At 44.7% G+C, this 26,889-nt stretch overlaps 1 protein-coding gene across 2 annotated transcripts; it reads left to right on the top strand.

Moving 5' to 3' along the window:
- The first annotated feature begins 12,255 nt into the window (after positions 1–12,255).
- Positions 12,256–26,398, top strand: IL19 (interleukin 19). 2 transcript variants are annotated; one of them, XM_025355557.1, is made up of 7 exons: positions 12,256–12,499; positions 17,142–17,824; positions 20,091–20,236; positions 20,388–20,453; positions 23,279–23,431; positions 24,427–24,501; positions 25,943–26,398. In XM_025355557.1, the coding sequence occupies exons 3-7, from the start codon at positions 20,093–20,095 to the stop codon at positions 26,036–26,038; spliced, it is 534 nt and encodes a 177-aa protein (XP_025211342.1). In that variant the 5' UTR covers positions 12,256–12,499; positions 17,142–17,824; positions 20,091–20,092; the 3' UTR covers positions 26,039–26,398. The 2 variants fall into 2 exon arrangements, with proteins under 2 accessions (XP_025211342.1, XP_025211332.1); XM_025355547.1 differs by lacking the exons at positions 12,256–12,499; positions 17,142–17,824; positions 24,427–24,501; positions 25,943–26,398 and having other exon boundaries at positions 20,093–20,236; positions 23,279–24,044.
- The last annotated feature ends 491 nt before the right edge of the window (positions 26,399–26,889 follow it).

The raw sequence follows: 26,889 nt of genomic DNA, 5'->3' as shown, positions 1-26,889 counted from the left end.
CATGGATGCAGCTGGAAACCATCATTCTCAGCAAACTATCGCAAGAACAGAAAACCAAACGCTGCATGTTCTTACTCACAGGTGGAAATTGAACAATGAAATCACTTGAACACAGGAAGGGGAACATCACACATTGGGGCCTGTTGTGGGGTGGGGGGAGGGGGGAGGGATAGCATTAGGAAATGTACCTAATGTAAATGACGAGTTAACGGGTGCAGCACACCAACATGGCACATGTATACGTATGTAACAAATCTGCATGTTGTGCACATGTACCCTAGAACATAAAGTATAATAAAAAATAAAATAAAAAAAATACAAGCCACAGATTGGGAGAAAATATTTGCAAAGCATATATCTGATAAAAGACTTGTATCCAGAAAATATATTCTCTAAATTGCATAATAAGAAAATAAACAACTCAGTCTTAAAAATGGGCAAGACATTTGATTGGACACCTCATCAGAAAAGTTATACAGATGGCAAATAAACATATGAAAAGATATTCAATGATCTGAGTCATTAGGGAAAAATGCAAATTAAAGCTACAAGATACACTGACATTGAAATGTATTAGAATGTCTAAAATTTAAGAATATTGATCACATTGAGTGTTGGTGAGGATAAGAGGAACAGGGGCTTTTACAACATTGTCAGTGGGAAAGTAAAATGTTACAACCATGTTGGAAAAGAGTTTGGCAGTTTCTTAAAAAAATCAGACAGCAGCCACCAGGACTCCCAGATGGTGTCAGTCATACCATGAAGGAGAAAGAACTTATGGATATCTCACTAGGGAAGCCACCAAGCTAGATATTGGTGCAAAATTTCACCCCTAAAGGCATTGTTGAAATGTTTCAAAGAGGTTAGTATGTCACTGTGAAGAGACAAGCATCACTGGAGAGTTTCTATGGTGCCAGCAGCTTAGTGCCTTTCAGTGACTGCCTTTCTTACAAGGGACTCAAACATGAGTAGCCTTGCAAGTAGCACTAAGGAGGGGTCAGTGTGGAGGGGTACTCTGCACTCCTGACCATGACTTCCTTGGCCCAGCACCCTATAGTGAGCAACCCGGTCATTGCTGAATACTTTCATATCCTAATTGAGAATTAAAAAAATAATAACAATAAATCAGACAGGCCGGGTGCAGTGACTCACGCCTGTAATCCCAACACTTTGGAAGGCTGAGGTGGGTGGATCACCTGAGATCAGGAGTTCAAGACCAGCCTGACCAACATGGTGAAATCCTGTCTTTACTAAAAATACAAAAACATTAGCTGGACATGATGGCATATACCTGTAATCCCAGCTACTCGGGAGGCTGAGGCAAAAGAATTGCTTGAACCTGGGAGGCAGAGGTTGCAGTGAGCCGAGATCGTGCCATTGTATTCTAGCCTGGGCAACAAGAGAAAAACTTCATCTCAAAAAAAAAAAAAAAAAAAAAAGAGAGAGAAAAGAAAAGTCAGACGGACATCTGTTATATGATCCAGCAATTTTGCTCCAAGGTATCTACCCAAGAGAAAGGAAAGCATATGTCTATTAAAAAAAATCTTCTCCAGAAATGTTTGTAGCAGCTTTATTTGCAATAGCTCTAAACTGGAAATAGCTCAAATGTCCATAAGAAGGAGAATGGGCAAACAAATTGTGGCATAGCCACGTAATGGTTATTACTAAGCATTAGAAAGAAATGAACTGGTCATACATGCAACACCATGGACAAATCTCAAGATAATTATGTTTAGTTGAAACCAGACAAAAAAGACTACCTACTGTATGATTCTATTTACATAATACACTAGAAAACCCAAATTAGTCTATACTTTCAGAAAGCAGATTAGTGCTGCCTGAGCAGGGTTGGAGTGGGGATGTGGGTGAGAGGGCAGGAGAGAAGGATTAAAATGGAGCAGGAGAAACTGCTGGGGCCACTGAGTATGTTCACAGTTTAATTGAGGTGATGGTTTTATGGGTGTCTGCATATGCCAAAGCTTATCAAATTGTACACTTTCATTACAATAAAGAGCACAATTAGAAGTTTATAAAGAAAAGCAAAAATTGTTAGGTTTAGAGTTTGGTATTTCTCTCCCTCACTCCTTCTCTGTTCTCTCTTCTCTTCCCTTCCTTCCTTCCTTCCTTCCCTCCCTCCCTCCCTCCCTCCCTCCCTCCCTCCCTCCCTCCCTCCCTCCCTCCCTCCTTCCTTCCTTCCTTCCTTCCTTCCTTCCTTCCTTCCTTCCTTCCTTCCTTCCTTCCTTCCTTCCTTTCTTTCTTTCGAGATGGAGTATACTTCTGTTGCCCAGGCTGGAATGCAGTGGCATGATCTTGGCTCACTGCAGCCTCAGCCTCCCAGGTTCAAGTGATTCTCCTGCCTCAGCCTCCCAAGTAGCTGGGATTACAGGTACCCGCCACTGCATCCAGTTAATTTTTGTATTTTTAGTAGAGACGGGGTTTCACTGTGTTGGCCAGGCTGGTCTCAAACTCCTGACCTCGTGATCTGCCTGCCTCGGCCTCCCAAAGTTCTGGGATTACAGGCATGAGCCACCGCGCCCAGACTTTTTTTTCTTTTAAGAGATGAGTCTTGCTGTGTTGCTTGGGCTGGCCTCAAGCTCCTGGGCTCAAGCAATCCTCCTGTGTCAGAGTTTAGCATTTCTTAACATCATCTTAACCCACACTGTTCAATATAATAACCTACTAGCCACAAGTGGCCATCCAAATTTAAATTAATTGCAATTAAAATGTAACACTGGGCTGGGTGCAGTAGCTCACACCTGTAATCCCAGCACTTTGGGAGGCTGAGGCGGGCAGATCATGAGGTCAGGAGTTCAAGACCAGCCTGGCCAATATGGTGAAACCCCATCTCTACTAAAAGTACAGAAATTAGCCGGTCATGGTGGTGTGTGCCTGTAGTCCCAGCTACTCGGCAGGCTGAGGCATGAGAATCGCTTGAACCTGGGAGGCAGAGATTGCAGTGAGCCAAGATGTGACACTAACTCTACCCTGGGCGAAAAAGAAAAAATCCGTCTCAAAAAAAAAAAAAAAAAAAAAAGTAAAACTCAGTCCTTAGTTGCAATAGGCACATTCCAAGAACTCAATAGCCTTTTGTGGCTAGTGGCCACCATATTGGAGAATTCAGATTATAGAGCATTTCTGCCATTACAGAAAGTTCTTTTGGATAGCTTTTTCCTGGGCTATGTAGAGACTCAGCACTATTACAAGCAACTTAGATCTTTCACGGGTCACTTGTTGAGCACTTACTTTTGCCAGAAACTGCCAGGTCCTTTATATGAATTATCTCTAATTCTTGCAAGGAAAGACTAAGAGAAGCTTGAATAATTTTCCAAGGGTCACAGTTACTAACTGGTATACCTAACATGTAAACCTATGTCTATCTAACCCCAAAGCCTGAATTCTTAGGTGCGTCTCATATCTCCTGTGACGAGGCCACACCCCTTTCCTTCTATGCTTGTGGAGGATTCTTTTCATATTCAACCACGGAGTCTTACATTTATCTCTCCTAAATTTTATCTTGTTGGATTAAGCTTATTGCTCCAGATTGTCAAAATATTTTAGGATCCTCATCCTGTCATTCCATATGCTCTCTTGCCTTCCAAGATTCATGTATGTAGTGACTTTGATAAATATGGCCCCCCTAAACTTCATCTGAGTGATCGATAAAAATCATTGCTGAGACAAGGGAAAGGATGAAGGCCTGTGGTCGGCTATTAGAAACCCTCTCACTTGAGGTTGATATCAGTTTACCAGTCTGTAACCTTCAAGATACCAGCATACCAACCCATTTCTGTTCTTATCTCCAGATTCTGGGGGATATGTTTTGTATTTGGAGCCTAAAGACCTACTAGCACCATCTAGAATCATGTTCTGGTTGTAACTGACTTCCAGATGTTAGACAAACAATGTTTGCTTCTAACCAAACGTAAGGGCCAGAAGGATCAAGATATTGGCACCAGTGTTGATGCTTGTCATTTCCACTTAGCCCTCCTTCTTACTGCCCTCACCTCTAAAGTGGTTGTTTGATTATTTGTTGCTAAAAAACAAACCATCCCACAACAGTGGCTTCAAACAATAGCAATCATTTATTCACTGATGAATTTGAAATGTGGGCATGGCTGGGTGAGAACAGTGGGCATCTGCTTTACTGTGGCATTGGCTGAGCTTAAAGAATAGCTGGGGACTGGCACAGTGAGTCTCCTCTAGCACAACTCTGAGAGTCCTGTCAGCTTTTCTCATGGCTTCATGCCGCCCCCTCCCTACCCCGCTTTCAAACTCTGCCCGTATTGACCAACATGTGTTTCCCACAATGTACCATAATTGACCATCTCTAGGGCTCCATCCAGTGTGCTTGTCCTTTTCCATGTATCCTCAAAGACTCAGCCAAGGTGTCACCTCTACCTAGAAGCCTTCCCTGATATCCCCTGCCCCCACACAACTTGGTTTGCATTACTGTCTCTCTACGGTGTTCCATAGCACACTTTATTTCCCCCTTTCAAAGCATGTATCCCACTGTAATGGATTATCCCCTTTGTTTGCCTGTCTTTCCCACGAGATTAGCAGCTCTTCAGGGGACGAAATTGTTGTCATTTTGCATTCCCAGACCATAGCATAGTGTGTAAGATATAGTAGGTGCTCAATCTGTTGAATCAATGAGTGATATGATGATGACAGGTTCTGGAAGTTAAAACGATGTTATCGAAACACCAGATTAGCAACAGGACCTGGCACCTGTAAAGAGCTGCAGTGAAGCAGGTTCTACTGGATGTAAGATTAAATGAGTTCAAGTCCATAAAGCATTTGGAGCAGTGTCTCACACACAGTAAGCTCCATATAAGAATTCGTTGTTGCTATTATCATTGTTACGATGCCTGCGGCTTTCAGGTATAGAGCTGTCTTTGCCAAAGGTTCTTTTTGCTCTCCCATTAGGGATTTTCTTTAACAGGGACCTTGGATGACCTTGGCACTTCCTCCTCCTCTGGGAGTTCCCTGTGAGGAATCCTCTGGAAGAGAAAGTGTGTTCAAGACTGACAGAATCTGCACGTGTTTTTCTCTTGGCAAAGGCTCAGTCCCTGCTCTAGTGCCATCAGCTTTACTCCTATTGGCTTCCACTGCAACAGGTGGATGCAGGGATCACCACCTGCCAGGTGCTTCTAAGCTTCCCCAGGCACAGCAGGGTTAAGGAAAGGGAGAAGTGAGTTCAGGGACAGAGTGCTCTGGTGTGCCACCACCCTGGGATCAACAGTTACAGTCCCCCAGGATGTCCTTTGTGGGAAGGCTGGAAGGAAAGCCGCCCACTGAAATGAAAGCTCCTTACACTTTGGGAGAGGGTTTGGTCTGCACCTTAATTTGGAGGAGGTGTTCAGGTTCTTCAAGTTCCCACAGGCCTTGTTCTTGCCCTGCCTTTCTGGGGTAGCCGGAAGCTGAAAAGTCCCAGAGTTCTCTCATCATGTCTGTGCACCACCCTGCCTGGAATCTGGAGGAACTTGAGCACCGCAGTTTTAGCCTGAACTGTGATTAATATTCGGTGCTGGGAAAACTGGGGGTTCTGGGCTAAGCCTGAAATTATTCTGGGCAAGGGGGAAAGGGTAATTTCCAAAATGCCCTTGAGAGAATGAGCAGGTCTGGGTCCTGGGTAAGAGGCTTGCATAAAGGGGGAAATGGAGAAGGACGATGGGGGAAACACCCCTGCATAGAAGGTCTGAGAAGCACGACAAGTGGGAATGGCAGCTGCAGGGCCCATGAAGAGCCACAGCTATGGGCGAAGTTGGTGCAAGAATCCTGGAGGAGAATGTTGGAGGCTGGTGGGTGATACAGGGGAAAGAATGGGGTTGAAATGTTCTACTTGTGCTCCTCCGCCATGTCTCAGGTTAAACCTCACTCCCTTAGAGAGACCTTTCCTGATCCTCATAACCCTCATTCTGTTCTGGAGTCAGTCTCCATGGGTCCGGATCTCAGCTCCTCACTTACAGGCTCGACAACCTTGTCCAAGTGTTAAAACTCTTTTAATTTCAGTTTTATCAATCTGTGTAACGTGGCTGAAGATAGTACATTCTCACAAGGTTGTAAGGATTAAATAAATTAATATATTGAAAATACTTAGCACAGAGCCCAGGTCTTGACTGGTGAGAGCGATCGTGACAACTGTTTAGTGGCCAGTCTCTCCTGCTACTGTGAGATCTGTGGGGCCAGGACTGTGCTGTCCACTTTGGTGTCCCCCAAACCTAGTGCAGGGCCTGGCTTGTAGGGGTCCAGTTGAATGAATGTGTAAGTGACCAGGGTGGGCTCAGGTGGTTGCAGCGCTTGTGGGGGTTAGGCTCTAGGGTTATATTTCACTGCACGGATCCTTTCTTTTTCTTTCTTTTTTCTTTTTTTTTTTTTTTGAAATGAAGTCTCACTGTGTCACCTGGGCTGGAGTATAGTGGTGCAATCTTGGCTCACTGCAACCTCCGCCTCCCAGGTTCCAGTGATTTTCCTGTCTCAGCTACCTGAGTAGCTGGCACGACAGTCACATGCCACCACACCTGGCTAATTTTTGTATTTTTAGTAGAGACAGGGTTTCTCCACGTTGGCCAGGCTTGTCTCAAACCCCTGACCTCAAGTGATCTACTAGCCTTGGCCCCCCAAAGTGCTGGGAGGTGTGTGCCACCGCATCTGGCTTAAACATTTTCTTTTTCTGGGTGATCCAAGTTAGAAAAGACACCAAGATGGCTTGGCGTGGTGGCTCAAGGATTGAGACCATCCTGGCCAACATGGTGAAACCCCGTCTCTACTAAAAATACAAAAAAAATTTAGCTGGGCGTGGTGGCATGCGCCTGTAGTCCCAGCTACTCAGGAGGCTGAGGCAGGAGAATTGCTTGAACCCGGGAGGTGGAGGTTGCAGTGAGCTGAGATCGTGCCACTGCACTCCAGCCTGGACGACAGAGTGAGAAAAAAAAAAAAGACACCAAGATTATTCCTGGGTAGAATAAGTGTGGATGACCATTTTTCTTTCCTTCTAGTTTTTATTCCATTGTCTCTTTTATTTTTGTATTCTCTATAATTTTTCCATACCAAAGCAAGGATTACTTTTCTAATGGCTGAGAAAAAAAAAGTTATTAAACAAACATAACACTCTCCATTGTCAGGAAGGGAGGAGCCATCACCGAAAGATATGAATGGGTAAGAAATGCAGGGAATAAATGGTATGTGATGGGAAGGCTTCTCAGCCTTCCAAGGCCTGTTGGAGGTTTCACAAGCTGTTCCTGCCAAGGGAATTCTCAAAGCTCAAAGCCATGGGGGTGGAGGCCCTGTTTCCCTCCATCTTAAGAAGGATGTGACTGGGGCAAGTTTCAGTTTTAATAGGATCACCGTGTCTTCAGAGAGAAAGAATGTTCTCAACCATGAATCTTGTGCCAAGAAATGGTACTGAGTGTATCATTTGAGGGGCAAAACTGCTGCTCCTGCTGCTCACCCCAGCACTGTTACTTGATATCAGTGGATTATTTCTCTATAGAGGTCTGGGGCCCCCGGATGGAGGGCAACCCTAGCTGCTGCCCCAGGGGGAAGGCAGAGAGGAGGCCCAGACCGAGTTAAGATGCCCAGGTAGGCTGAGTTCTAGCTCTAGCTGGCTGCATGATCCTTCAATCACTGAGCCTTAGCCTTCCCATCTGAAGAAAGGAGGACATCTTCCCTAGTGATATGGAACATCTTCCCTGTTGACATGGAATTCTGAGTGTGAAGTAATACTATATGTGAAAATGCCCCGGAGAACATAAAGTGATGGACAGGCGCTATTTGTGAATGAGAAAAGTATTTGGTGGAATAGAGGAAAACATGGACTCTTTTCAGTGGTTAAGTTTATGTTTCTTGCATCTGCCGAGTCAAAAACATGTATGGCATTTCCTCCTTCTTCTAGGAGCTTCCTGTATGTTATACTGTCTGGTCCTCATTTGCCACATGTTATATATGAGAAAACTGGGGCTAATGAAAGGTACACTGACCTGGTTTTCCCAAGATCACAGAGCTAGTAAGAGTAGGGGAGGAATTATCACCCCCGTTTCTCCGGATGAGGAAACTGAGGCACAGAGAGATTAATTGATTTGTCTGAAGTTATAGAGCCAGCAAGTGTCAAAGTTAGACCTGAGTCCCCAAGTCTTTATTTGTTTTTGAGATGGAGTTTTGTTCTTGTTGCCCAAGCTGGAGTGCAGTGGCACGATCTCAGCTCACTGCAATCTCTGCCTCCTGGGTTCAAGTGATTATCCTGCCTCAGCTTCCTGGGATTACAGGTGCCTGTCACCACACCCCGCTAGTTTTCTGTATTTTTAGTAGAGAAAGGGTTTCACCATGTTGGCCAGGCCATTCTCGAACTCCTGACCTCAGGCATTCTGTTCACCTTGGCCTCCCAAAGTGCTGGGATTATAGGCATGAGCCACTGTGCCAGGCCCCCTGAATCCAAGTCTTTTAATGTTACTAATTTAGGGTTCATGGACTCCTGAGGGGTTCTCAGAAAGACATCAGAAGGAAGGTTTGCATATGTGTACATTTTTGGGGACAGAGGGATTCCAAATATTGAATCAACTTCTCAAATAAATGAATCCGAAATCTTGGACCTGTAGTTGGTGCATAAGTAACTCTTTCTGTATTTAAACATTGATATACTACAAGAAAAGCTTCAGTGATAGCAAGTTACTTGGGCACTTAAAATGTACTTAATTGTTACTGCGCTTCAAGGCTGTTAGTCAAAATGATTGATTTGCCTTTGATGCAGCTGGCCAACTTTAATTTTTCTTTCTCCCGCTTAATAGCTCTTCAGCATCTGTAAGATGTCAAGATCAACACTCTTTCTTCTGATACCACATTTTGTTTAATCTTCAACCTAGGTGCATACCCTGGAAGAAAAAAAACTATAATTCAACTCTTTAACAGCCAGGATTGCCTGTCTCCACCTGCTTCTAAATCTAGTTATGTTGGATACTGGGAGAGAAGCAGGTAGACTCTTTGGGCCTGACCTTTCTGATTTTTCTCCGGAAGAGCTTCACCAAAGAGGCACAGAAGAATAATGTTTCTACAGCATGGATTCAGGGGCTCCTCCCACCAGGAACCCAGCTTAGCAGGCATGTTGTTCACATGGAACTCGCCAAAACCCCGTGCAGGTGGATGTGAGGAAACACCAAAGAACTGCACGACTGTCCCTGCCTTTGGAAGGTCTCATTCCCTGTCATTCCTTCATTCAGTCAACAAACTTGGAGCACCCAGTATGTGCTACATTTTGAGGATAAAGTGATGAACAACACAGACAAGACCCCTGCCCTTGTGGAGTCTATATTCAAACCAGAGCTTGACCTTCAAACTGAGAGACCAACTTAACAAAGGGGCCATCTGGCCACTAACTGTTATGCACCCTCCGCTTGGGAGACACAGTCTCAGCCCTCCTCCACCTTCAAGTCTGATAGGAGAGAGATTTCAGAGCGGCCCAAACAATCTAAAGTGGAAGTGAACAGAGCTCAAAATAAGTCCTCAAGTGCTGAGGGGAGACCAAGGAGAGGATAATGCAGTGAGGGCAGTGAGAGAGGGATTCCTAGAGGAATTGCACCTTGCTTTGAATTTTAGCCCTAAGCTGCAAATCCTAGCCAAATTCTAAGTAGATACTGACAGCTGGCTTCTATTTGACCTGCCATATTGAATGACTTTGGCCCCGGGACATGATGGAGATTTAGACAACCCAGGGCGGAAAATCCTCTAGGAAACGAAGTCTGAACTACACCACTAGCTTTCTGAATGGACAGGATCTGAGGAGCTGGGAAGGTAGTAGGGGAGAGGGCAGCTGGGTGGGGTTTCTTCCAGGAAACAATGTGGATGCAAGATGCAGTCCTTGTCCCTGGCCTGCCCTTACCGCTTTAGTATTACAGATGAGTCAGCTCTCACTCTGCCACCTGCTTTCTGTAACTCTGCAGCAGGCCAGCAGCCTCCAGTCCACCCTCTCCTCCTCCCAGGGCTCTGGGGTGAAGCCCTCTCCAGGAACTCCCTGGCTCCCAGTACCGATGGGAGAAGCTCTTTTCAACTGACATGATTTATTTTAACAATAAGGGACAAAAACCACAGCCAATTTCCACAGAATAAGAGTTCCTCCTGACACGCCTGGGACTTGCCAGCTGGGATGGACACTCTCAAGCCATCCTCTATGCCATTTGCCGTTCTGCTGTTCCTTCGCTTGGAGGGAAGAGATGCCTATTTCTATAGGGAGGAAGTTGGAAGTGAGAAGAGGGGACAAAGATTCTGTGAATGGAAAGAGCACTGGACTGAGAGTTCAGGGATGTGGCCTCCGGTCCCAGCTCCACCACTACTCAGTTGTCTGAAGAAAGAAACAAAAATCTGTGATACCTCCCTGGGCCAATGTGGGTGACATGTTGCCTAGAAAGAAGTGCCGTTGTGATATGTTTATGTTGGTGGGATGTGGGAAAGAAATAACTGGTTTGTACGGAGTGTTATGAAAGAATTAAATCTTAACCTTCCATTGGGGTAAGCTGATGAAACAACTGTAGCAAAGGACAGACTGATTTTTTTTAATTCTCTCTATAGAAAATAACAGTAAAAAAAAGTATTGACATAGAAGAAGAAAACAAAAAGTTGTCAGGAGTTAATGAATACAAATGTTGTTTTTTTTTTCTGGATTTTATGGTGTTTGTGGTATTTGTTAGCTTTTATGAATTTGTAATTTGTTGTAATTTCTCTTTCTAAATAAATATTTACTTTTGTCTCTAATTTTGTCCTTCTATTTTTGAATTCAATTTTCAAATTCAAAATGCTTCTCTCTGGGCCTCAGCTGTTTCCTCATCTGTAAATGAGAAGGCTAGGTCAGATGCTGTTTCACGTCTGATGTAATGAAACGCTGGAGTGGGCTGCCTATGACTGCACCCAGCTCTACCACACCCCACCTGGGTGTCTTTGGGTGAGGTACTTAGTAGCTCCAAGTCTCATATTCCTCATCCAAAACGATGGACACAGAAATAGTGTTGACCTCATGGAATAGGTGTGAATATGAAAAGAGACCATCATGCATATAGATGCTTCACATAGACCCTGGGGCAGCAAATGTGCTCAGTACTTGTTAGCTATTAGTGTGAATCTACTCTTTCAGTCTATGAATCTTGTTAGAGGAACTCCTGCTTACCAGGCCTTTGGTTTAATAAAACATGACTGGAGTGACTCCATCCTGAAGTGAGTAGGCTAGGCACTCACAAGGCACCTAGAGGGTTAATGCTTTGTGGTCTGAAAATAGCCACATTCTAAGCTGACCACCACTTATAATTACAGAAGACTGATGGCCATATAGGACATCTCCCACCAAGCCTGCAGAATGTCCAGATGTCCCAAGTACAGCCCACTTTACTCAGAGATAACATCAATGAGCAGACTTAGGTTGAAGGATTAATGGTCACTAGAGCACCAACAACCCGTACCTTTAGTGAGCACATCTGCACATTCCAAGTTTAATCATAGCTCCTTACAGTTTCTTATAAGCAGAGATGTTCCTAAAGGACAGGGGTTCCTCCTCCTGCTTTCTGGGCATGCCCTACTCTCTAATGGAGTAGTTTCCAATAAATTTGCTTCTTTCTCTGTGCTCCAATTCTTTCCTGTGTGAGATCTAAGAACCTACTCTTGGGGTCTAGATTGGGATTCTCTTTTCTGGCAACATCTTGAGTATATGACCATGAGAAATGTTAGAAATTGGAGTGAAAGGTACATAAACATGTGGACTCAATACCATTCTCTGGTTCTCCCAGAGACACAAGGCTACAGGAGAGTAAGACTCTGCCTTCTCCCAAAGCTGATACCTTCCTGGGCCAATGTGGGTGACACGTTGCCTAGAAAGAGGTGCCGTTGTGATACGTTTATGTTGGTGGGATGGGGGAAAGAAATAACAGGTTTGTATATGGAGTGTTATGAAAGAATTAAATCTTAACCTTCCATTGGGGTAAGCTGATGGAAACAACCATAGCAAAGGACAGACTGAACATCTTTTTATTCTCTCTATAGAAAATAACAATAAAAAAAGTATTCACATAGAAGAAGGAAACAAAAAGTTGTCAGAAGTTAATGAATAAAAATGTTTTTTTCTGGATTTTATGGTGTTTGTGGTATATGTTAAGTTTTATGAATTTGTAATTTGTTGTAATTTCTCTTTCTAAATAAACATTTACTTTTGTCTCTACTTTTGTACTTCTATTTTTGAATTCAATTTTTTTTCCCCAGATGGGGTCTCACTCTGTTGCCCAGGCTGGAGTGCAATGGTGAAATTATAGCAGACTGCAGTCTTCAACTCCTGACCTCAAGCAATTGTCCTGCTCCGACTTCCTGACGACAGGTGTGCACGAGGACTACAGGCAGGCATGTGCCAACACACACAGCTTTTTTTTTTTTTTTTAAGAGATGTGGTCTCGCTTTGTTGCCCATACTGGTCTCAAACTCTTGGTCTCAAGGGATCCTCCCACCTCGGCTTCCCAAAGTGCAGAGATTACAGGTGTGAGCCACTGTGCCCAGCCTGAATTCAATTTCTTAAAAGGACCCTCCCCACCCAATTGTTTGAGCTGTAGCAGTTGCTAGATTTAGCAAATACAAATACAAGACCCCCAGTTAACTTGGAATTTCAGGTAGATAAACACTGAGATGTTTTCGTCTGAAATTCAAAGTTAAATGTGCATCTTGTATCTAGTGGGAATATAAAAAACGAAAGTAGTGGACAACTCAACCAGAGTTGAAGTGGGGAGGAGGAGGGGGATGGGGAGAGGAAAGGAAGAGGGGAGAAGTTTAACAAAGGAAGTCACACTGGAGCTAGGTCTTGACGTTATGTTGGTGTTTGCAAGGTAGAAGAGCCAGGGAAGGCTTTCTAGGTGAGATGAGCCTGTGAGGTGTAGGAGACCTGCAAGAGAGATGAGGTGGAAAATGTAGGCAAGGTCCAGGCTGCGATGGGTCTGGATGTTGTGGGGAGCAGATTTTCTGCTACTGGGAGGCCCCAGGGCGTTATGCTGGGAGTTTTAGACTGGAGAGTTCCAAGACTGGGTTTGCATTTTAGAAAGTCCACCTGCCTAGGGAAGAGTGGATTGTTCAGGAGAGGAATGGGGAGGCATCAATTGGGCTCTTTCCATTACCTATCCCTCCATCCCATCTCCACTGGGGCTCTTTCACAACATTTGAGCTACAGAGCCATTGACATAAGATATGTCACCCGGGGGCTGAGGCTTTGAACAGGTTTTGACTGAGAGCCCTGTGGGCAAAAAAGGAGAAGGAGAAGGAAGTCCAGGCTGAAGTGGCATAGGTGCCCAATGTGGATTTGTGCTTCCCTCCCCAGGAGCACAGGTGTGGCCAGTTTGGATTTCCTTAGGTCATCAGCTTCCTGGGTAATGACAAGTCAGAACAGCGTGGCTTGGGAGAGTTACGTCACCTCCCCTGCTGAATGGGCTTGAGGTCCCTCACAAGTCTAGGTTCCTTTCCACTCCACCTAATCCCAGAGTGAAAGGGCAGCATGGGGTTAGAAAGGGTGCTGAGCCAGAGGTGAGGAGAGAGAAGTTTGAGAGCAGTCGTGCCACTTCCTTGCTGTGCCATGGAGGACTGGTTCACTTCTCTATTTCTTCATCCCTGTAATGCAAACATTGAACTGAGTTCTCTCTGTTATATTTTCTGACTCTCATTTCCAAACATCACAACAAAGGAGAGCCAACCCCACTGAAAATGAAGAATAAAAGAGAGACAAAAGATAAAAAAACAAAAACAAAACAAAGGAGAAACTTTTTTAGGTTTAAATTTCCCAGTTCTTTTTCTCATCTTTTTTTTGGTTTTATTTTCAAAGCTACACTCAAGTTCACACACATCATTATGATCTAGATATATTTACCAAGACATCTAAACATTTATATATTCTGTTTTAAAATCCCTATTAGTTTCCCAAATAAAATACCCATCCATCACTATCAGTAATATATATAATATATACATATATTATATATACATATATAGTGTGTGTATATATATATTTTTGAGACGGAGTCTTGCTCTGTCACCCAGGCTGGAGTGCAGTGGTGCGGTCTTGGCTCACTGCAAGCTCTGCTTCCCGGGTTCACACCATTCTCCCACCTCAGCCTCCCGAGTTGCTGGGATTACAGGCTCCTGCCACCACGCCCAGCTAATTTTTTGTATTTTTAGTAGAGATGGGGTTTTACCATGTTGGCTAGGATGGTCATGATCTCCTGACCTCGTGATCTGCCCGCGTCGGCCTCCCAAAGTGCTGGGATTACAGGCGTGAGTCACCGTGCCCAGCCTATATTTCTTTCTTTTACAAATTCGTTCTCAGTCATACTTCTTAGTGTTTTATAGTCCTCATAATGACAGGTTCTTTCTCAAATCTAACCAAAATTACTCATATAGATCTAATGCATTTCATCCAAATCCTGCAATAGGGCCACACACTGCTCAATTCCATGGAGTCTCATTCCCATAGAAGGCAATAGGCATGGTACCCTCTGAAATTATGCAATTTTTGTATGCGCTCCAGGACTAAGTACTTAGGAATGGCCAGAACCAACTCTTTTAAGGGAAGGAAATTGCCTTGGCATCACTATGAAAAATTCATGAGGTTGGAGTGCATGTTAGGTGGGGATAAGGAATTGGAAGATATGAGAGAGTTGTGTCCAGAACATATCAAACTCAGAGCATTCTCCATTCTGGCTCGCCAATCTTGCTTCACATTCTTTCTGCTTTCCTACTTAACAAGTGGAAAATTGAGCTCTGATATCTCAATGGTGGGTCCATTGGTACCAGAAGTCCCAATTCTAAGGCGAGATGCAACCATATGTCTGGAGACCAGATTCATAATTTAATTGCAATCCTGGGAAAGATGCCATTCTATCTCAATCTATATTTTATTTTTGATATTAGGGGTCAGGTAGCAAGGTTTAATATGAAGAGAACTTATTTCTTATCGTTCCTTCTTCCTGATTTAGGAACTCTAAAAGGAATTGTAAAATTGATAATAAATGTCATCATTTTCAAAGTGCTTATTATGTGCCAGGCACTGTGCTGAGGACTTACGTGTAATCACTTTATCTTCATGCTGTGCCTACATGGTGAATGTGCAGTAGACATGATGTGTACCATTTGACAGATGAGTAAACAGGCACTGAGATTAAGTGGCTTGCCTTCAGTCTGACAGCCATAGAAAGTAGAGCCAGTCAACCCAGCTACCAGGCTACCAGTACCGACGATTATGGTACACTGCATGCTGGAAGCGGAGTTATAAACACATCACTTATTCCCTTCCCCTGCAAGCTTCCTGGTATGACATATTTGCCCTGAAATGAAAGCTGGGTCAGAACATATAGTCTGAGCACAAGGGGTGAATGTAGGGTGAGACTCAGCAAGGACAGTGTTGTAAATCCTCTCACATGTGTGGCTGGGCTCTGAACTGCTCTTTTCACATGTGCAGAGGGACTCTGAGCCAGGCAGCTCAGGCCCTGCTGGGAAAACAGCACTGACCTCCCTCCATCCGACCCCTCTGGAGGAAACAAGGGTGGGGTAGGGGAGATTCCCGATGTCAAGAGTGGCTCTTTGCCCCCTCTCCAAAGGAGCAGAAAGATGTCCATTAGCTCCTAGCAAAGATGTCTTCTCCTTTTCCAGGTGCCTGGCACACAGCTTAGAACAACATAATATTTATTAAGGAGTACTTACTATGATACAGGTCCATTAGCTCATTGAAATCCTCACAGTTTATTTTACCTATTTTATGGAGCTTCAGAAAGGCTTTAAGTAGCTTGTCCAGTGTCTATAGACCTAATGCATTTTATCCAGACTCTGCAATAGGGCCACATATTGCTCAACTCCATGAAGCCTCATTCCCACAGAAGGCAATAGGCATGGTACCCTCTCTGAGCCAGGCAGAGAGGGTACCTACCTGGCCATACCCTCATCTTATTTCCTTAATCATTTTCCTTCTTCTTTAAGATATAGCTGATTAATCATTATTATGAAATGCCTCTTTCTTCTGGGTCTTGACATGTAGCTTCTAGGAAAAATGATAAACTCCCCATCTCCATGCAAATGAGAATTTTTTGCAATTCTTTGTTCATACAGAAAAATCCACGTTAAGTCACTTTCTTGAGAGCTGTGGCATGCTACCAAGAAGAGAAGGGAGACAAGGGAGAAGAGAAGAGAGAGAGCCAGGGTTTAAATTCAGAACTACATTGTGAACCGCTACAGTCTACCACTTCCCTCAACACTTATCATTTTATTATGTCCAAGATGCTGGACCACAAGACATCAAGTCCCTGGGGTTTCTTTCCCTTGCACCTGTCCCATAAAAGACCCCAATCCTTCCTGTCCCTTTTCCTTCTTTGCCGGTGCCCTGTCGCCCTCTCTGTCTCCTGAATCTGGCTGCAGGGGCAGGGTTTGTACCACTCCAATGGGGTCTCACAATCACATTTCATCCCAAGGTCACTTCATTTGGTTAAAAACAAGCTCCATGTATTCTGAGAGTCTGTGTTTGGGGATGTCAAAAGACAAAATTACAACACATTTAGTTTAAAGATCTTAATTGGCTTTTATTTGCAATCCTAGAATCAGGCAACATCCCATTTTATAGAAATAGAATGAGTAGTGGCCCCATGAGCTGACAGAGGAGAGTGGTTTTATAGGCAGACAAGGGCTGGAGGAAGCAGAAACAGAGAACAAAAAGCAGATTGGTCATTTAAAGCTACTTTCCTTGTAAAGGTTAGAGCAGAGGAGACTTCCTTATATGCTGGTTAAAACTGGCTCGCTTGAGGATTTGGCTATTATCTTTCTCTCTCCTGATTTCTCAGAAGGTTAGATAAACAATTTACGTTCAGCTTGGTGGTGTGGAACTTCATTCAGCATGAGTGATTCCATTTCGGTTTGGCCTATTGGCCTTCTGCAGTAACTCAGTCCAAACCAATCACCTCCTGGAAATTTTATTGAATGGGAATAAACTGTTTACACCCTGTCTTTTCATTGCCCCAAACCCTGATCCCTAGAGAACTTCATGGTAAAGAGTTTATGTAAAAAGGTAATTTAGATAGAGAGTCTTCTAGCCCAAGAATGAGGATTTCAGGTCCTGGCTCTGCCACTGGCTTCTCTTAAACCTCTCTTCTTTCCAGTCTCATTTTCTCTCTCTCTGCATTAATCAAGAATGAGAGAACTCTCCAGGGGACAAGACGAAGGTGAAAGAGATGATGTGCAAAGAAATCCTTGCTTTATGAGGGGAAAAACTGTTCCTCCTGAAGTTCAACAAAATAATGCAGGTAAAGCAGTTAGCTAGCACCTGGCACATGGCAGACACTCATAGCTGCCGGAGGCATTGGAGAGCTGGATCATGCTGGAGCCAGAGGCACCTGCAGAGCCTCACAGGTTCGCTGCTGCAGGGTGTGGCTGACTGAGAGTGCTTTCATGAGTTGGCCTGCAGGGTACAGTTGGTAACGTGCCACAGCTCTCAGGAAAGTGACCTAACTTGGATTTTTCTGATGGACACAGAATTGCAAAAAATTCTCATTTGCATGGAAATGGGGAGTTTATTTTTCCTAGAAGCTGCATGTCAAGACCCAGAAGAAAGGCATTTCATAATAATGATTAATCAGCTATATCTTAAAGAAGAAAGAAAACAATTAAGGAAATACGATACTAAGAAAACAAGGGAAAAAACAATCTCCCCAAGGTGGATCCACCCAGCAAACCTTGACAGCATTTCCTCTTATCCACCTGAATAAAAATGACCAGCCCTTTCCAAATGGCAGAGAGCACTGAGAGGAGACACAAGGAGCAGCCCGCAAGCACCAAGTGAGAGGTGAGGCTCATGCTGTCCATCGTCAGGAGCTCATGTGCACCGCCATGCTAGCTCTCCTCCTTCATGGCCGCAGGGAGGTGACCTGTTACCATTGTGTGTGGCTATGATGTTCCAGATGCTGGGCATTTGATAGAACGGGAAGAGATACTCTATAGAAGAGGTGAATTTTCTAGTATCTTAGTTTCAATGAGAAGAGATAGAGGGTGGGAAAGAAGGAGGGAAGGAAGGAAAGGTAAGGAATCTAGTGTCTTTACTATTGCTTTTTTGTTCCAAGAACTGTGTTGGGCACTTTGTAATGTGTTATCATTGTTTAATCCTTTGCAACGTTAAATGTCTTTTTAAATGTAAGGGGCACCACCGGTTCATAAATGGGTTCCTGTCTGTCTGGTGTCAGGGGAGCTCCTGGGATTCCAGGCTGTGATGCCAGAGGGAAACAGTGTTGTTAGTGGGGTGGAGTAGCAGTAAAGAGAGCCAGCTCAGGGACTGGCCTGCCTTCCCTCAAACCCTGGCCTGGGCAAGTTACTTCATTTTCTTGGTAAAATGGGAACAGAAACAGAGCCTACCTCACAGGGTGGTTGTGAGCATTAAATGAGAAAATTACGTAAAATTCTTGGGACAGTGCCCAATGCACATGGCACGTAGGATAAATGTTACCTACTACTAATATCTGAAATAGCCAAGATGTCTGGCATTGCCTCACCAAGCTAAGGGAGGCATCTTTCTCCTCCACAAAATGCGCAAGTCTCCTAGCATGGGATGAGCAGGCAGTATCCCACTGCTTCTGAGAGTTGTCTTGTCAGAAGAAAAACCGCACTCTCTTTCTTGGCTTTCTAGAAGCACCCCAGTAGCCTTCCGAGGGGACAGAGCTCTGGGGGACTCTCTACAAACTTCCCTGGCAATGGGGCCCATCTTTGTTTAGCCAGAAAGAAAGGTTGATAAAAGAGGAAGGGAGCTCTTTGGCCTAATGCCTGCCACGTGGTAAGGTCTCAGCATACACCTGTGTATTTCCTGGGAATGATGCCCAGTTACGGAGAGACAAGGCAAAAATGGTTTCTAAACAGGATTTCCTGTTTCCTGACTTTCCAGAGAAGGAGCTGGGAATCCTGAGGAAGGCATAGGGAGTGGGGGCAGCTGGGGTTCACACTCACATGTATGAGTTACAGCAGCTCTAACTATAGCTCTGCAGTCCCCGCAGCTGGCTCCCTGGGTCTGATGCCCTCCTCTCCTCCATGGCCACACATGATACACTTACCTTGGCACACACAGCTGTAAATGGGAGATCTCAGTGGGCATCATGCAAAGTGCCTAGCAGAGGGCTGCTCTCGTCACATGTGTTGTCATAAGACGTGCGTTAAGGCTAAGCTGTATTTATAAGCTTGGGAAATGTGGGTGAAATCAGAGATAACCCCATAAGCTGTACCATTATATTTTATGCACTTTTCTCTGTGTGCATTATATGGCACAATAGAAAGTGGTTAAATGAAGAGGCAGCAAGAAAGACAGAGGCAAGAAGGGTAAGAGAATGAGAAGAGGCGGCAAACCTCTCAAGGCCTGGCCCTGGCTATGAAGCAGCTAGCTGCAAACATGCTGCTTATACCCTTTGGCTCAGCGGGTGACGGACGGGAAGTTGCCAAGCTGCCCTCTACCACTGGCATCTTCCCCTAGCTCCTCGTTGTGGCTAATTAGTTCTTGAAGGTGCCTTGTGTCTCCCTTTCCCATCCTCTCCAGAAGATGAAATCTCCATAGCTGGCTTCAAACAAATGATTTTAAGCAGATACACTCTTGAGGTTTATAATAAAAGGGTGTTACTTATTTTGGGGGTAAACATCAAAAACCAAGTGTGTTTTTATGGTTTTTCACATCTGTTGCCCAATTCCTAGGGCATTTTACCAATCCTGCTTTTCCTACTTAATTTATTAAAAACAATGCTTTCCACCCCTGTTGACAAAGTAGGCTGTGTTGAGTCATAGGAGAGTGATACGCACACAAGTATGCTTCCTGGGACTTAAGAGAGTGGTGTATCATACTTTCTGGGGTGGAGGTGGGGGCATGGGGTAAGGGTGGGGAAGAACTCATATCCAGTTGACTCAAGAAAACCAGAGGAGACACATACCCCTGAAACTCCTCAAGGCTGAAGTATTTAGTCTTGTTTTCTTGTATTCCACCTGGCCTGCCTTTGGGGCTGGAAGGGGGCGTCAATCAGGGGTCTTCTCTTTCATTGCCTTCCACTCTTGGCTGGACAGCTGACTTCCTCTCCTTTGTGCAGGCATGAAGTTACAGTGTGTTTCCCTTTGGCTCCTGGGTACAATACTGATGTTGTGCTCAGTAGACAACCATGGTCTCAGGAGATGTCTGATTTCCACAGACATGGACCATATAGAAGACAGTTTCCAAGAAATCAAAAGAGCCATCGTGAGTATGGGTTGGTGTAAAGGTGTGGGTGATGGGGTATACCTCCCCTTACATCTTAGCTTGAAAATGAGTTCTTTCTCATTGCCTTTTGCATCTCAGAAGAACATAGGATACTGATTGCTTATGTCTGTTCTTATGTTTCCCTCCATAGCAAGCTAAGGACACCTTCCCAAATGTCACTATCCTGTCCACATTGGAGACTCTGCAGATCATTAAGGTATTGGCCTATGTCTGCTTTTTCTAATATTTTTATCTTCATGTCTAAATGGCTCTGGGCTGAGAAGGAAATCCCTACATTGTCACCTTCTATTTCCTAATCTCCAATGTACTCTAAATGCATCAGGCTTCTTCTTTGTCAGATGATGTGTTAGGGCACGCTGGTGTCCCAGGGACATGCAACCCCTGGGAGGAATGAAAGAAGTGCCACTTCCTAGAGAGTGATTGGGGGTGCCCAGTGCTCAGAGGGGACAGGATTTCTCTGGCTTAGGGCTAATTTTGGAAGGTCCCATGGAGGTAGCTAAGAAAACAGTGACTTAAAACCTGAGGAGGTTATAGATCAGTGGATAAGAAGGAGGAAGGTATTTGGGCAAGATAAGATAATGGCTGTAAGATCAGTGAAGGTTGGACAGAGAGGTGACCAGGTTTGTGACCCGAAGGACATGTAAGTGAGTGGTGGGAGATGAGGCAAAAAAATACCTTGGAGTCATTTTATAAAGGTCCCTGGAGCCAGGCTGAGCCTCAGGCTTATAATACAGGCAATAGGCTGGGTGCAGTGGTTTATGCCTACAATTTCAGCATTTTGGGAGGCTGAGGCGGGTAGGATTGCTTGAGGTCAGGAGCTTGAAACCAGCCTGGGCAACACAGCAAGACCTCGTCTCCAAAACAAAACAAAACAAAACAAAACAATTAGCAGGTCATAGTGGCATGCAACTGTAGTCCCAGCTACTTGAGGGGCTGAGATGGGAGAATTGCTTGAGCCTGGGAGGTGAAAGCTGCAGTGAGCCATGATTGTGTCACTGCACTCCAGCCTGGGCGCCAGATTGAGATGCCCAAAAAGAATAAAAGAATGTGTGTTAGGGCACACTAGTGTCCCAAGGACTTGGAACCCCTGGGAGGACCCAAAGAAGTGCCACTTCCTAGAGAGTGATTGGGGGTGCCCAGTGCTCAGAGGGGATTAGGATTTCTGTGGCTTAGGGATAATTTTGGAAGGCCCCATGGAGGTATAAAAGAATAAAAGAAAATAATAGCAGCAATAAAGAGTCACTGAAATTTTTGAGCCCAAAGTTATATGATCATAAATTGTTTTAGGAAGACAATCTGGTGCTGTTCTTACAATGGACAACGTGAGGCAGGAAAGCCAGTGAGAAGATCGGTCCAACCATCTAGACAGGAGGTGACGAGAGTATGTCACAAAATAGCTGGCTTATCAGGTGATCATTCATTTTACAAAAAGGCCCATGAGAGATGCCTTTAAAAGTGAGCTTCTCTAGTCCTGGGAAGTATTCTAGACAGACCAGTTTTAGGGGGGATTTTATATGACAGAGTGTGAGGTATATTTGTATTGAGTTACTTTTTTCTCAGGTTTCTCTGCATACGTGAGAGAGACACACACACACCCCTTCATAATTCTTCTAAGCAGTGATTTATTTGTGGTGAAGAGATGTAGCCACTTACTAAATAAAATTCTAGCCAACTGTATTATAGACACATAAGATATGACAGCTGGAAGGAACCCAAAAGATCATCTATTCCAAAACCATCATTTTCAAATGAGGACAGTGAGACCTTGGGAGGGAGCATGACGAGTTAGTGGCAGAGCTAGGAATAGACTCCCAAGTGTATGCCCCCATCTTCAGATTCTTTCTCCTCTCAAGGTTGGGAAGTAGCTCATGTGGAATAAGAAAAGGAGTCAATAAGGATTCAGGTCTTTATTCTTCTCTTCCCTTCCCTTCCCTTCCCTTCCCTTCCCTTCCCTTTCCTTCCCTTCCTCTCTCCCTCCCTTCCTTTCTCAGCCCCACCTTCCTTTTTTCTGCAGTGTTCCTTTTTCCAGTACCACAGTCTTTGATAGAGCAGAGGAGTGTAACATTTTGCCCTTCTGGTTAAGGGAATCAGCAAAAGTGAAGGAGGAGAAGGGTTTTTGTGTTGCCATCTAGGAAAAGCTGCCACTGGGGCCAAGGAGGCTTTGCTTCTTGAATGAAGACAGATGTGCTGTCCCACCGTTAAACACTCCCTGCTTAGACTGAACAGTGTATCTTCTGCAGAGTAACTGGCTCTCAGGGCAGATGGCAGGCAAACTTCTAGAAGGAAACTGTCTAGCCAACTTCTCTGGGCTGTGCCTGGGAATTTAGAGACTATCTTTTTGGGACATCTGCACTCTGCAGGCTGCAGACCTACCCAAATATGCCCATTTCTGCAGCTGTCAGTCTCCCTTCTTGCGAATCTCAGCCTCATTCCAGTGCTCCTTCTGGTTGTAAAAGGACAGACTAGAGGAGAGCTAAGCAGCGTGGCCCAGAGTAAGGTGGCCAGAGTGAATGCAGTGTGATTACAGTTGGAGGAATGCGTACCTAGCAGGATGACTGGCATGCAATAGCCCCTGTGTGTTGCCAGACAGAAGATGTAACAGAGAGGCCGACTTCAGCCCCTGTAATGTAAGGAAGTCCTTTTCCAAAAAGCTGCTCAGCCATCAGTCCTCTTAAAAAGGAGGCTACTGGTTCCTGGAAAGATTTAAGTGGAAGTTAGTGATGACACGCTAGGGATACTGTAGAGAGAATTAGTCTATGATGGATTCTGGGCCCCATCCTTGGTAAATGTATTTCTCGGCCATACAAAATAACGGGGAGAACTGGACTCTCTTCTCACCATTTTTGTCATAAGTAGTTTTGCTGGGAATAGGAGAGGATGAACACTCTGAGACCATTACGAAGTTTTCCAAAATGACTTTTAGTTCTCTCATGTGTTGCTGACCCCACTCAAATGGACTGCCCTGCTCTCTAACATAATGAGAGAATAGGCCTCCAGTGTTTCTCTAATTTGTGTTTGTAGCCCTTAGATGTATGCTGCGTGACCAAGAACCTCCTGGCGTTCTATGTGGACAGGGTGTTCAAGGATCATCAGGAGCCAAACCCCAAAATCTTGAGAAAAATCAGCAGCATTGCCAACTCTTTCCTCTACATGCAGAAAACTCTGCGGCAATGTGTGAGTCACTGGGTCAGGATTCCAGCATCTGCTCCCCTTCTGCCCCGGGAGAGGCCAGGATGTGCTGGCCCCCATCGGCCTCCTGATATGGTGCTTGGAGTCAAAGGAAATTCTCTGCCCATGTCCACGTGGAGAACTGTTGAGAACCTCTCCCAGTGGCCACTGCTTCCCCAGGGCTCCCTGCCTGCTGACAACTCCTCAGACGGTCTCCTCCTAGATAACCCTCCTGGGGTGATGACCAACTTATGTCAACATATTCCTTAGTAAGAGGCATGGCAGGGACACCAGTTCTACTATAAGCATACCCCTGATTTCTTTATTTCTGGCCCTTTGGTGTCTTTACATCAATAAACTTCTGGGTAGGTCCTTGGTATGGCCTATCCCTAAAGGTCACCTAGAAATTCATTGCAATCTATTCAAATCCAACATCAGAAACAAAACCAACACAAAGCAACAAAAACTTAGACCAGGAGAGAATCTGGGCTCTAGCCCCATTCCTGCTAATGATTTCCTGTGAGACTTTGTGTCAAGTGACTTCACCTCTCTGTGCCTCAGATTCTGAAATTGTTAGAAGGGTTGACGGTCCCTGCCCTACTTGCATTAATATGATAATAGACTCAAACGAATTCATCTAACCAGTTATTTAATTAATAATTGGTTAAATATTATCTAATTAGTATTTAACAAATGTTCATTGAGTGCCTACCCTGTGGGAGGCAGCACTCAGAGTGGTGATAAGACAGATATGGTGCCTGCTTTCCTAGTGCTGACAGTCCGATGGGCTCTAAATGCAGAAAAAACAAAAGGCGTGGGCAGATGCAGGTGATTCTACAAACAAGCTCTGTTCTTCCATGGCTGTTCCCACCTGAGTTTACTCATCTGCCTCTCACTGTGGGAGGGAGGAGAAATGTCACTTCTCATGCGGGCAGGTAGGAATAAGAGAGGGCCCGAGTAGAAAATGTCCTCTGATAGGAGCTTCCTCCACTTTATCACAGCAGGAACAGAGGCAGTGTCACTGCAGGCAGGAAGCTACCAATGTCACCAGAGTCATCCACGACAACTATGATCAGGTAAGATCTGGGAAGAGGATGGGGAAGATGGAAGATGAGAGGTAGATCAGGAGGGTGCCAGTCCTTCAGCCTCCTCTCCACTTAAATTCATACATTCACTCTATAAGCAGTCATTGTGGGCAGGCCTCAATTCTCTGTGTCTGTAAAGAGAGTTTTGATCTTATCTCATTTGCTAACCTCCTGGGCTCCCCATCTCCATCATTCCTCCACCATTTTCTCATACCCTCGTATATCAAGCCTGACCTGTATGATTTGGGGAAAGCGCCCACTGCTTAAGATCAGATGACACAGAGGGAGCAAAGATCCCCCATGAAATGTGAGCTATTATGCATAAAACGTGTTACCTGCATGCTGTCACTGCGATCACTACCTGCCCCCCCCACCCATATTGTGTGTAGTGATGAAGACACGGCACTTCTCATGTTAATGTTGGTGTAAAATGTACATCTCACGTGGATGTAGAGGGAGAAGCAGTGCTTTTCCTGAGCATCAGCAGAAGATCTTGTTAAAATGCAGATTCTGGCTCAGCAGGGCTGGGGTGAGCCTGAGTTTCTGCATTTAGATCTTACTGTCAAATGATGCCAATGCTTTGAATAGCAAGGAGTTGGGGAGCCTATTATGGGCTCTGCTTCTTTGTGGAGAGGCTCTGTAAGATAATGTTATAGAAATAGTTAAGGATTACATGGTTCTTACTATAAGCCAGGTATTGTTCTAGGCACACAACAAGTATTACACGTTTGTCCTTCGGAACAATGCTATGAGGCATTATTTGCATTGGATACATTAAGAAACTGAGGCTCGAGCAGGTGCAGTAACTAAACTAAGTTCACACTGCAATTGCATGGCAGAGGGAGGATTCAATCCCACGCTGGCTGGCTCTGCAGGACATGCTAAAAGCATGAACTCAGTCTGCTGGGGAAGGAGGTGGAATAAGGCAGGATACTTGGGTTTCAGTTCCAACTCTGTTACTAACTGGCTGTGTGACATTGGGTAGGACACTTGCTCTTAGGGGCTTTAGTGCTCTAATATGTCAAATGGGGACAACATGCTCTCCCTACCCGCTGTCCAGCACCACAGGGATGAAGACGTTCTGGGATAACAGAAACACTAAAGCAAGCTGATGTGGAGAAGAAAATCAGCAGAACTGGCCAGTAAGGCAGATTTTTTTCCTGTGAAAAACAGAGGAAAAAAAAAAAAACCTGAGGGAAAAGAATGAAGAATTTTAAAGTTTTGTTTATAAGGAGCTAACATGATTTAATTGCTTGTTTGTGGGGAACAAAACTGGTTGCCTGTGAGGAAAATAATACTGAGTCTGCATGTTATGCAAATATATTTCGCTACAAAAAACAAAACCTTGTGGGGACCAGCATGTGAAGAAAGTGACTTGAAAACCATTACACGGTCTAAAAAGGTGGGTTCTTACAATGATCTCTGATTTCAGCTGGAGGTCCGCTCTGCTGCCGTCAAATCCCTAGGAGAGCTCGACATCTTTCTAGCCTGGATTGCTAAGAATCATGAAGTAACGTCCTCGGCCTGATGACAAGGAACCTGTATAGCGATCCAGTGATGAACATCCCCTGTGCAGTTTACTGTGGGAGACGGCCCACCTTGAAGGGGAAGGAGATGGGGAAGGCCCCTTGCAGCTGACAGTCCCACTGGCTGGCCTCAGGCTGTCTGATTCCACTTGAAAATAGTCAAAAAGTCTACTGTCGTATCGATACTGAACTCTATCTGCTGAAAGGGCCTGCAGGACCTCCTGGGAGTAAACGGCTGCCTCCCCTCTAATTTATTGTGAAGTCATATAGTCCATGTCTGTGATGTGAGCCGAGTGTGATATCCTGTAGTACACATTGTACTGACTGGTTTTTCTGAATAAATTCTGTATTTTACGTATGAATGGAAGGATCTTTTCATTCAGGGAGAGTCAGTCAAGACTGAGGACAGGGCGTTTCTGACAGAGGAATGGTTGTCATGGTGACAAAGCTGAACAAGCGCAGCCACAAGTAAGTAGAGAGGCCACTGGGTAGAGGGGCCAAAAAGGGCACCAACATCCAGATGGACACCGCATAGATGATTCAGGGCACAAATGCCTGTCTTTCAGATTTTATATCACATGCTTTAATGGAAAGAACAAGACCTCTAAAGTCCAACAGATCTGGTTCCAATCCTATGTGACTTCGAACAAAGCACTTAACGTTTCTAAGACTCAGTGTCCTCTATTGTAAAGTGAAGATATTAACACCAGTCCTGTAGCGTTGCTGTGAGCATCAAGTGAGGAAAAGGTCTCTCATGACCTCAGCAGGGTGGGAGACAGCACAGTGCAGTATAAAGACTGCCGATTCAGGGGCCACCTTCTGGTTCTAAGGCGTCTCCTGCCATGAATTTCCC

This window comes from Theropithecus gelada, chromosome 1 (genome assembly GCF_003255815.1).
Source record: "Theropithecus gelada isolate Dixy chromosome 1, Tgel_1.0, whole genome shotgun sequence".
Classification (NCBI taxonomy): domain Eukaryota; kingdom Metazoa; phylum Chordata; class Mammalia; order Primates; family Cercopithecidae; genus Theropithecus; species Theropithecus gelada.
Note: the sequence above shows the minus strand (reverse complement) of the source record. Positions and strands in the feature narration are given on the sequence as shown.